The sequence below is a fragment of the Erythrolamprus reginae genome, chromosome 9 (assembly GCF_031021105.1).
Source record: "Erythrolamprus reginae isolate rEryReg1 chromosome 9, rEryReg1.hap1, whole genome shotgun sequence".
In the NCBI taxonomy this organism is placed as follows: domain Eukaryota; kingdom Metazoa; phylum Chordata; class Lepidosauria; order Squamata; family Dipsadidae; genus Erythrolamprus; species Erythrolamprus reginae.
In genome coordinates this window covers 55,817,964-55,830,285 of record NC_091958.1, presented here as the reverse complement: position 1 = coordinate 55,830,285, position 12,322 = coordinate 55,817,964, and the positions used below count along the sequence as shown (strand labels likewise).

Genomic DNA, 12,322 nt, shown 5'->3' with positions numbered 1-12,322 from the left:
TTCTCTTGGTGGCGCCATAGGCACCGCCATCTTGTTTTTTCCCCTCTACACGTATGCAGCTTTGTTTAGTATTGTGCAAAGCATGTGTGGCGGCCCAGTGCGTCCCTGAGCAAACTGACAGAAGAATCCAGAACCCATCCACCCCTGGAGAAAGGGAGGGAGGGAGAGAGAGAGAAAGAGAGAAAGAGACGGGGAGAGAGAGGGAGATACAGAGAGAAAGATGGGAAGAGAAAGAAAGAGGGAGAGAAAGAAAAAGAGAACGAAAGATATGCGGGAGAGAGAGAAAGAGAGGGAGAGAGAGAGAGGAAGAGAAAGAAAGAGAGGAAGAGAAAGAAAGAGAGAGAAAGGGAGAAAGAGAGAGAGAGAGAGAAAGAGAGGAAGAGAAAGAAAACGAAAGGGAGAAAGAGAGAGAGCAAAAGATATGGGGGAGAGAGAGAAAGAGAGGGAGAGAGAGAGGAAGAGAAAGAAAGAGAGGAAGAGAGAGAAAGGGAGAAAGAGAAGAAGAGAAAGAAAGAGAGGAAGAGAAAGAAAGAGAGGAAGAGAAAGAAAAAGAAAGGGAGAAAGAGAGAGAGCGAAAGATATGGGGGAGAGAGAGAGAAAGAGATAAAGAGAAAGAGGGAGAGAGAAAGACGGGAGAAAGAAAGATAAAGAGAGAGAGAAAGAGGGAGAGAGAAAGGGAGAGAGAAAGAGAAAGAAAAACAGGGAGAAAGAAAGAGCTAGAGAGAGAGAAATAAAGAGAGAGATACACAACATAAATCAGTCAGCCGAAGTCTCTTGCCAGGCACCATATAAAATTAATAAATAAAAAATAACAAGGGGGCTCCCCTCCCCGTTTCCCTCTCGAGGGGGGGGGGCAGGCAGGAGGAAACAATTTTTGCAATTCAGAGGAAATACGGAGCAAAGCCCCCCCCCCAGGGGGTCTGAAGCCCAGCCTTGGCCATGGCAGGCGAAATGATAGGGTGGGGGGGCGTCCCCTCTCCCCTTCGGAAGAGCGGCTGACGATAAATTGGGTGGAAAGGATGAATAATACATGCCACATAATATATTCATGATCGTTCTATGGGCATGCTATGGATAATATACATTAATATATAACCAGCCTTACAAATAATTCACCGTCTTCTCTCCTTTCTAATTACTGGACACCGGGCAGCCTATTTACTTTATGGGAAAGATTAGGAATAGCTTGAATGGCTGTTGGGCCCCATCCCAAAATTCCTCTTCCTTCCTTCCCTTCTTCCCTCCCTCTTTTCCTTCCTCCCTTCTTTCTCTCCCTTTCCTTCCTCTCCCTTCCTACTCTTCCTTCATTTCCCTTCCTTTCTTTCCGAGTCTTTGAAGAGGGGCGGCATACAAATCTAATAAATTATTAATTAAATTATTATTATTATTTCATACAATCCTGATTTTTTTCCTTTTTCTCTTCCCTCTCTCCATTTGTTTTCCTTCCTTCTTTCCCTTCCTTTCCTTCTTCACCTTTTCTACTCTTCATTCATTTTCCTTCCTCTCTTTCATACATCCTTGATTATTTTCTCTTCTTCCCTCTCTCCATTTCTTCTCCTTCCTTCTTTCTCTCCCTTTCCTCCCTCCCTCCCTATTCTTCCTTCCTCTTTCCTTTCATACACCTTTCTGTTCTTTTCTCTCCTTTCTTTCCTCTTTCTTTCATACACCTTTCTGTTCTTTTCTCTCCTTTCTTTCCTCTTTCTTTCCCTTTCTTTTCCTTCCCTTTTATTTTTTTCCTTCCTTTCTTTTCCTTCCTCACCATTTTCTTTCTTCTTTCTTCCTTTCTTTTTATCTTCCTTTTCTCTCTCCCTTCCTTCCTTCTTTTTGTGAAGCGGACTCATTCATTGGATTATTAATGGATTCCCAAACCGTCCCGCGCAAACAATGCGGCATGAATATTTGATGGGTCTTCCAGAGCTGGCCCATTCATCATTTATAACAGGCTGCAAAAACACGATAAAACATTTATTATGTGTTTATAGATCACTTCATACCAAAGCAAAGTTGTGTTATAAATGCATTATTAATCCTCCACGCCGTTTATAGGAATCTCTTGTAATAAGGATTTACCATATGTTGCTCTACGGTGGGGATAATAAATAGGATGTCGGCAGCCGGCAGAAAATAGATGGACACCCAGGACTTCCTTCCTTCTGGCCGAGGGAAGGAAGCCACGGTCACATCTGCCGGGGTTTAGATAAAGTTCGGACACCCAGAGCGCTGGGCAGAAGCCCTGGGACGAAAGCTCACCAGTTTTTAGCTCGGGACTGGCCTGGACTAACAAAACTTTGCAAGTTTTTGGCCGCCTTAAAAGGCCTGCTCCAACCTAGCCTTTGGCCCTAGGTTCAAGGCACCTGTCCATTCGTGGGAGACTTATGTTGGGGGTGAGTTTTGCGCACACAGAAGGTAACACCACCAACTAGCCACAGTTCACCACTATATCTAATTGAAGTCTTCAATGAAAAAACACTGCATCTTGCAAAAATATTTTTTACTTTGCTTCTTTGTCAAAAATAAACTATTACATCCACCACTGCAACCACCCACAAACCACTGAGTACTAAACCACCAACTTGTGGCAAACCCTGAGATACTGAAAGGCTGCTATCATGTCTCCCTGGTCCTTCTTTTCATTAAATCAGCCGTGCCCAGTTCCTGCAAACGTTCTTCATGTTTTAGCCTCCAGCCCCCCCCTAATTATTTTTGTCGCTCTTCTCTGCACTTTTTCTAGAGTCTCAACATCCTTTTTGCATCGTGGCAACCAAAACTGAATGCAGGATTCCAAGTGTGGCCTCACCAAGGCCTTGTAAAGTGGTATTAACTCTTCGCGTGATCTTGATTCTCTCCCTGTTTGTTTGTTTGTTTGTTTATTTATTTATCAAATTTGTATGCCGCCCCTCTCCGCAGACTTGAGGTGGCTAATAACAGTAACAAAACAATATAAACAAATCTAATATTTAAGTTAATTTAAAAAGAAACCCCAATTTAAGAAAACAATCATACATACAGACATACCATACATAATTTTTTTTTATAAGCCTAGGGGGAAGGGAATATCTCAGTTCCCCCATGCCTGACGACAGAGGTGGGTTTTAAGGAGCTTATGAAAGGCAAGGAGGGTGGGGGCAACTCTGATATCTGGGGGGAGTTGGTTCCAGAGGGCCGGGGCCACCACAGAGAAGGCTCTTCCCGAATCCCGCCAAACAATGATGTAGCCTAGAACTGTGTTGGCTTTTTTGGCAGCTGCTGCATATAGCTGGCTCCTATTTAAATGGTCATCCACTAGGACTCCAAGGTCCCTCTCACAGTTACTACTGCTGAGCAATGCACCACATATACTGTATTTTCTTTTTCTTGCCTAAATGTAGAACCTGACTTTTTTCACTAAAACAATCTTAACAGCTTCCCTTCTTCAAGATTGTCCGCCTCTCTGAAATTTGCCTTGCAAATCATGATGAAGGAAATGGCAATTAAAAGTGTGTGTCTGTGTGTGTGTGTAATTGTGGGCCAGTAATAAACCAGATTGTTATTTAGTGGCTGCTGGGCTTCAGATCACCTTCCAATATGAACCAATTAACCTCTTCTGCTCTGATGCAGGAGCTAAATTAATATGATGAGGCCAAGCCGGCTGACGGCTTTTGCCAAAGACCAGCCAAGGCTTTGCGAAAGGAAAGGTTTATTCTCGAGAAAATGTCACCCCAGCTTGGCGCCCAGTTTTGAAAGGGCTTCGGACAGGAGATTCTCCTTGGCCCTTCCTGAGTTTCCCCATTTCTATGCCGCCCCTCTCCGAGGACTTGGGGCAGCTTACAACATATAAAAATCAGTAGATTGCAATAAAATGAAATCCGATTCAATTAAAATTACATAACTATCTACAGTGATACCTCATCTTACAAACGCCCCGTCATACAAACTTTTCGAGATACAAACCCGGAGTTTAATATTTTTTTGCCTCTTCTTACAAACTATTTTCACCTTACAAACCCACCGCCACCGCTGGGATGCCCCGCCTCTGGACTTCTGTTGCCAGCGAAGAAACCTTTTTGGCGCTGCTGGGATTGCCCTGAGGCCCCCCTCCATGGGAAACCCCACCTCTGGACTTCCGTGTTTTTGTGATGCTGCAGGGAAATCCCAGCAGGGGAATCCCAACAGCGCAAAAACGGGTGCTTCGCTGGCAATGAAAGTCCGGAGGTGGGGTTTCCCAGTGAGGGGAGCCTGAGTGAAATCGCAGCATCGCAAAAACACAGAGGTCTGGAGATGGGGTTTCGAGGACTTCGTTGTTTTTGCGATGCTGCGATTTCAATGATACTTCCTTCGCTGGGAAACCCCACCTCCAGACTTCCGTTGCCAGCGAAGCGCTCATTTTTGCGATGCTGGGATTCCCCTGCTGGGATGTCCCTCGCAAAAACACAGAAGTCCGGAGGTGGGGTTTCCTATGGAGGGGAACCTCAGGGGAATCCCAGCAGCGCAGACAGGCGCTTCGGCTGGCAAAAGTGGTGAATTTTGGGCTTGCACGCATTAATCGCTTTTCCATTGATTCCCATGGGAAACATTGTTTCGTCTTACAAAGTTTTCACCTTAAGAACTTCATCCCAAAACCAATTAAGTTTGTAAGACAAGGTATCACTGTACAGATAAAATCCCTAGTTATATTGAAATCAATTTCAATGGACCAAACTTTAGTTCAATTTTTTCTTCTTTTTATAAAGAGAAATCTCTTTGAGGTATGTCAAAGTCCAAATTTTAACTTTAATTACATTTTTTTAAATGTATACTTTTTAAAAAAGGGAAATAAGTCTTTAAAATGAGCAGAATTCCTGCTTGGGAATCCAGCCTCTTCCCTTTGCTCCAAAAATTCCAAAATGTTAACTGGGCATCTGGTCTTGATTTCTCCAAAATCAGCCTCAATTTACTAAGAGGTTACGTTCAGCAGAACTTCCTGGTAAAAATTTAGTTGATGTTTCCAGCTACAATCCTTTAAAACAGGGGTTCCCAAACCTGGCAACTTTTAAAGAAAATAGACTAACAATCCTGGGCCTTAAAACATGATTTGAGTATTGCCCACAAGATCATATACTGCAACGTCCTACCGGTCAATGACTACTTCAGCTTCAACTGCAACAACACAAGAGCACACAACAGATTCAAACTTAATACGAACTGCTCCAAACTTGACTGTAAAAAATATGATTTCAACAATCGAGTTAGATACATCCTAAGATAAAATACAGGAAATAATATAAGGGCAGACGAGATGGACCAGGAGGTCTTATTCTGCCGTCAGTCTTCTGTTTCTATGTCCAGCTCTCTGGGTGTCTGAACACCAACATATATCCATCCGAAGATAAATACAGGAAATAGTACAAGGGCAGACTAGATAGAAACACAAACATAGAAGATGGACAGCAGAAAAAGACCTCCAGGTCCATCTAGTCTGCCCTTATACTATTTCCTGTATTTTATCTCAGGATGGATATGGACCATGGATGGACCAGGAGGTCTTTTTCTGCCGTCAATCTTCTATGTTTCTAACCGTGTCACTAAGGTAGGTCATAAAACGGAGCAATGCTCACTTAACAACAGTCTCACTTAGCCACGGGAATGTTGAGCTCAGTTGTGGTTGCAGGTTAAGGAGTAGCAGTATTATTGGCCGTGAGAGCCATCGTGGGGCTTCCCAGATTCGCCCACGTATCTACAACACTCTGTGGCCTGCATTGGCTGCCGATCAGTTTCCGGTCACAATTCAAAGTGTTGATCATGACCTTTAAAGCCCTACATGGCATTGGACCAGAGTACCTCCGGAACCGCCTGCTACCGCATGAATCCCAGCGGCCGATAAGGTCCCACAGAGTTGGCCTTCTCCGGGTCCCGTCGACTAAACAATGTCGTCTGGTGGGCCCCAGGGGAAGAGCCTCCTCTGTGGCGGCCCCAGCCCTCTGGAATCAACTCCCCCCAGAGATTAGAACTGCTCCCACCCTCGTCTTCTGTAAACTACTTAAGACCTACCTATACCACAAGGCATGGGGGATTTGAGACACCTTTCCCCCAGGCTTATTATAATTTATGTTTGGTATGTATGTGCTGTTTGGTTTTTAATTATGATAGGGTTTTTAGTTTTTTAATATTAGATTTGTGCCAGTATAATATTGTTTTTATCGTTGTGAGCCGCCCCGAGTCTTCGGAGAGGGGTGGCATACAAATCTAATAAATTATTATTATTATTATTATTATTATTATTATTATTTTGCTGTGATTCTCACGGAGCAAAACCTTTTCTTCAACTTGCACACAAGGAGTTCAAAGGGGCTGCAAACTCCCTGCCCCATTACACTAAATTTGTTGGCAAAAACCTCAATCTCTCTCTTTCTTTAGGCCGTTTTTCCCCACCCCTCTTTTTCCCCTCCTCCTCCTCCTCCATCCTTTCTCCTCTCTCCTTCCCTCGCTCCTCTCCAGGAACCTGAGCCCTGCGAGGATGGGAAAGAAAAAAAAAAAAAGGAAAAAAAGCCTAGCAACAATTAAGAATTTCATTATGATACAATAGGACAGTTATTACACCAGCATAATTATTAAGCCATAATTGCTAATTGTCTTATTAGCATTTAACAATTATGCAAATAAGGGCAAACAGGCTGTAATGGCAATAAAACGACTCCTTTTATTTTTACACTAATAAAAACGAGATTGCAGATTGCGGGCGGTGATGGCCGTTTTGCTCTTTGGGAATTTTATGGGAAATTGCTCAGGAGGCAAACCAAGCACCAGGGTGTCCCAGGGGGGTGGAGGGTGGGGGGACAGGGGGCTTTTTTGGGGGATGGGAGAACCAGGATAAAAGCAGCTGCATTAAACCTCAGAGGATAACGTCATTGGGATTTTTGCGGTGGTCCAATTATTTATTTTTATTTATTTATTCAATTTTTTTTAATGCTGCCCTTCTCCTTAGACTCAGGGCAGCTTACAACATGTTAGCCATAGCACTTTTTAACAGAGCCAGCCTATGGCCCCCACAATCCGGGTCCTCATTTGACCCACCTCGGAAGGATGGAAGGCTGAGTCAACCTTGAGCCGGCGATGAGATTTGAACCACTGAACTGCCGATCTAGCAGTCAGCTTTAGTGGCGCCACCTTGGCTCAAGGCTTATCTGGAGCTCTATGTCCTGCTCCCAGTCGAATGAAGCACTCGGGTGCATTTTCAACAGAAAAATAGGCAGAACACAGATTCAAGCAGAGGGGCAACAGGCGATCCCTTTTTTTTGACAATCCCCTGCAAATTTTCAAATAAGGCTGTAATATTTAACAACAGTTGGAAGGGACCTTGGAGGTCTTCTAGTCCAACCCCCTGCTTAGGCAGGAAACCCTACAACACTTCAGACAGAGGGTTCTCCAACATCTGCTTAAAAACTTCCAGTGTTGGAGCATTCACAACATCTGGAGGCAAGCTGTTCCACTGGTTAATTGACTTTTTTTTTTTTGCACTAAGCTGCCTATTTGGAACCTTCGAAAGTTCAACCTCTCTGGCTTCCCCAGGGTTCCTCTTTCAGCTTGGAGGGCAGAAGGATCTGCCCAAGAGGGTCAAAAAAGTCAAGAGGGCAGTCCTCAGAATACATCATCGGAACTCCGGCTGTTTTTAGGTGTGTCGCCAACAGTATGAGCTGGTGAGCCTGCATTTGTGATTCCGGATTTGCTGGGCGCCCTGTTTCGCTTCAGCAAACAAATCAATAAATTTGCAAAAATAAATGTGCGAATAAAACCCTGCAAGGGAGCCGTCTAATGCAGAGAAAGGCTCCGTTGTTCGTGCAGGGCTTCGCAGATGCAAATTCGTGTGAGCTGCGGGGGCCCAACACCTGCCCCCTGCCCCCCCAACCCCCCCCCCCATCAGAGATGCAATTCAAATCCTGAAAGACAAGTTCTGCCATAGGAATAAATTATGCCTGGGGAACTCTTGAAAGAATTGGTCCCTTTCTACACTCCAATTCTTCTAAAGAATCAAAAACATTATAAATAATAAAGAATATAACAATAACATTCTAAATAATAAAAATATTCTATTCCATTCTGAATTCTGTTCTACTCTGAATTCTATTCCTATTCTTTATTCTTTTCTAATCTATTCCTATTCCTTATGCTATTCTAGTCTTTTCCATATTCTATTCTATTCTACTCCATATTTTCTATTCTTTTTATTCTTTTCTATTCTATTCTACTCCATTCCATATATTCTATTCTATTCTATTCTAGTTGTCTGATGGCTTATTTGTACCCTATGATAATCATTAACTGTTAGACCTCATGATTCTTGACAAATATATTTTTATGTACACTGAGAGCATCTGCACCAAAGACAAATTCCCTGTGGGTCCAATCACACTTGGCCAATAAAGAATTCTACTCTATTCTATTCTAGTTGTCTGATGGCTTATTTGTACCCTATGACAATCATTAAGTGTTAGACCTCATGATTCTTGACAAATGTATTTTTATGTACATTGAGAGCATCTGCACCAAAGACAATTTCCTTGTGGGTCCAATCACACTTGGCCAATAAAGAATTCTACTCTATTCTATTCTAATTTTCTCTACTTGACTTTCAATTCTATCCCATCCCTTCCCTAGGAATTCTGCAAAGAGGGGAGAGAAGATGGAAGGAATCAAATTCATATTTCAATCCTGAAGGACCATTTCTGCAATTGGAATCAATTAAGAAGCCCTGAATTTTTTTTTTTTTAATTCTTTGTTTTGCCATATTTGGAATTCTTCATTGAGGCTTCCAACTCGGAACTATTTTCCCCAGGAATTCTTGAAAGGGGGTGGGGGATGAGGGAGAGAGAAACGAAGCCGCTGGATTCCAGCTATTTTACTCCTGACGCCCCCCCCCCTTACCCTCCTACACCTCCCAATTTCTTGGGAAGCCAACCAAAACAGGGGCCGAGAAATGCAGCGCTCACAAATCTGGCCGGCCGCTGGCCCGAGTCAGCGCTTAAAAGCCACTTGGTGGTCTGTAAGCCAAATTCATCATCCTTAAGCTGCCCGGGGAAAACCGCTCCGTGATTAGCCTCGGATTTCATTCCGGGCCCTCTGTGGCCACTAAAGCCACGTGCCGAGGCCGAAGCGGCTGAGTATAAACGGGTCGGAGTTTTTTCTGTCTCTCCGGAGGCGTTAAGCAATTTCCGAGATGAGGAGGCCGGTGGGTTGAGGGGGGATTTGAAACTCTGGCCGAGGTGGGGATGGAGAGAGGCTGGGCAGGCAGAGCACATCCTTCGCCTGGGCCCTGTGCTTGTCCGGAGGAAGAGATTGGATGGACATTTTGTTCTGGAATAGCCCTCTAGGGTTTCCTGCCTAAGCAGGGGGTTGGACTAGAAGACCTCCAAGGTCCCTTCCAACTCTGTGATTCTTGTCTAAGAACCTAAAAAGAGCCCTGCTGAATCAGGCCAAAGCCCATCGAGTCCAGCATTCTGTGCCCCACAATGGTCCACCAATTGTCCATGGGGATCTTGAGCAGAAAGAGAAGGCAAAAGCCTCCCTTTCCCTTGACCCCCAACAAATGGTACTCAAGGGACTCCTGTCTGCCTCAACCAACATAGAGGCGGCACATGGACATCCGTTTCAATAACCACCAATACACTTGGCATCCGTGAATCTGTCCAATCCTGCCTTGAAGCTCTCCAGGCTGACAGCTGTCATGACCTCTTCTGGAAGTGAATTCCATCAACCAAGAACCCTCTGGATGAACAAATATTTCCATTTATTTGTCCTCGCTTTCTTACCTATGAGCTTTAGGGAGTGACCCCTCGTCCTAGTATTGTGGGATAGAGAAAAGAATTTTTCTCTATCCACCTTTTCTATCTCATGCAGGATTTTATACCCTTCGATCAAGTCCCCCCTTCAACGCCGTCTTTCAAGGCTGAAGAGACCAAGGCGTTGCAACCTGGTTTCATGAGGGAGGGGCTCCATTCCCTTGATCATCCTTGTGGCCCCTTTTTTGCACCTTTCCCAGTTCCATTCTATCCTCCTTGAGGTGCGGTGACCAGAACTGTACACAGGACTCCAAGTGCGTTGTCACCGTCGATTTGTACAGAGGCAACACAACACTTGCCGACCTATTTTCGATTCTCTTCCTAATCATTCCAAGCATGGAATCTGCTTTTTTTTTTTACTGCTGCTGCGCACCAGGTTGACACTTTCATTGAGCTGACCACCACCACTAAGATAGAGTGCCCCTAAATATGGGTGCTCCATCTGCTTATGGTGACAGTTGGCTAATTTTGTCTCTTCGGAATGGGGGGGGGCAGGTTTTATTTTTGGCAACGATGGATTGTTAACTGATCGTTCTTCCCAATTTATTTTATGCAGTCCTCGACTTAACGACAGTTCGTGGGAGTGACCGTTCAAAGTTGTCCTGAAAAAAAGTGACTTACGACCGTTTCTCAGTTATAACTTTTGTGGTCATGGGATCAAAATTCACTTACTCATACTTACGACCGTTGCTGTCTCCGAAGGTCACACAAACCTCTTTTTGCAACCTTCTGACATGCAAAGTCTGATTCACACTAATAACCAGGTTATTCTGATGTCGTTCGCTTAACAACCGAGGCAAGAAAAGGCCATTAAACAGAGCAAATATCTCACTCAACGACATAAATTTTGGGCTCAGTGGCGGTTGCAAGTTGAGGAGCATCTGTATTATCTGGCTGTTGACGGAGGACGACCAAAAAACCAATGGAAAACTCAAAACTGAGTTGTATATTTGGAAGGAAAATAAAACACAATGTTTTAATTTAAAAAAGGGGTAAGAAAAAACAGTTTCTCGGGAGGTGGTTTCGACGTTCTACTGCCAAAGTATCCAACCTTGGCAACGTTAAAGACTTTTGGATTTTGACTCCCTGGATTCTGGGAGTTTTGAGGCCCCAAAGTCTTAAAAAGTTGCCAAAAGTTTGATATCCCTGTTCTACGGGATGGAATTTGATCCCCAGGAAGAGTTTAATGAAGCACCCTAATAGTTTTTTGGGGGGTTTAGCTCTGCATCCTCTAAAATAAAATTACTTCTCTTGCTTTGCTTGTGGCCACCACTGATGAGGGTGGGGAAACGTCTTCCTTCTCAAAGAAACCAGGATCCAGAATGGGACCAACCCTAGGATCCTTCAAGGCTTCTTCTTCTATCGGAAGATCAATTTTGGTCTCCTCCACAGAATTCTCCTCCGTCCAGCCACGGTCCATCTTCAGATTTGTTGCCACCCTTCACATCATGGCCTCCATGTGCAAAATCTTCAAGGCTTCTGAGATCTGGGTGCTGGTGTCCATCTGTCCGTACATGCCCACCAGGAAAGCCCTCTGCAACAGGGCGGCTGCGTGTTCTGCGAGGGAGAGGGGGGCGGTGGAGGGGAAAGGAAAGGTTAGGGGAGCAGAGGGAAACGGAACACCCAAATGCCCCTGTCTTAGTTCAAGTATGTCTCCTTAGGAAATCTCAAGGGGCCTGGGAGGGTCCCACCAGAGCCACAGCAGAAGCAGTTCAGATGGTCAGCTTCCTTAGATAATCGAATTACAAGGCATCAGCCCCTGAAATTCTATGGCTTCGCTTTGTGGTGATTTTATTATGCTTTTATCTTAACATTTTATCTCCTATATTGTATTACCCACATATTATGTACCTCACTCTCTCCATTTATATATCTCTGTCTATTTCTCTCTGTTATCTATATCTATCTATCTATCTATCTATCTATCTATCTATCTATCTATCTATCTATCTATCTATCTATCTATCTATCTATCTATCTATCTCTGTCTGCCTGCCTGCCTGCCTGCCTGCCTGCCTACTATTTCTCTCTTATCTACATCTCTATATCTATTTCTATCATATCTGTCTGTCTGTCTATCTATCTACCTACCTACCTACCTACCTATCTACCTATCTATCATTTCTCTCTTATCTATCTATATCTATATCTATCTCCACAGCCTTCTCTGTGGGGGGCCCGGCCCTCTGGAATCTACTCCCCCCGGAGATCAGGACTGCCCCCACCCTCCTTGCCTTTCGCAAACTCCTGAAAACCCATCAATGCTGCCAGGCTTGGGGAACATAACTGACCCTTAGCTGTTTCATTTTATGTATGGTTTAATTGGATGGCATGACTGTTTTATAATGGGTTTTTATAATTGTTTTTAATATTAGATTTGCGCTTTGTAATTCTGTGGTGAGCCGCTGGGGCGGCATATATTATTATTATTATTATTATTATTATTATTATTATTATTATTATTATTATTATTGGAAATTGTTGCTTGGCTCACTCGGAGAGCCGCCTTTTGTAGGGAGGGGGAGCCCTTC

The 12,322-nt window shown here is 44.0% G+C and overlaps 1 protein-coding gene across 3 annotated transcripts in view; it reads right to left on the bottom strand.

The window, feature by feature from the left end:
* Nucleotides 1-10,740: 10,740 nt before the first annotated feature.
* Nucleotides 10,741-12,322, bottom strand: part of INTS1 (integrator complex subunit 1) — a 55,139-nt gene continuing 53,557 nt past the window's right edge. For all 3 annotated transcript variants that reach the window (XM_070761370.1, XM_070761366.1, XM_070761367.1), the window contains one exon: nt 10,741-11,348. In XM_070761370.1, the coding sequence (XP_070617471.1) occupies nt 11,233-11,348 (116 nt within the window). In that variant the 3' untranslated portion in view covers nt 10,741-11,232. The remainder of the gene's footprint in view (nt 11,349-12,322) is intronic.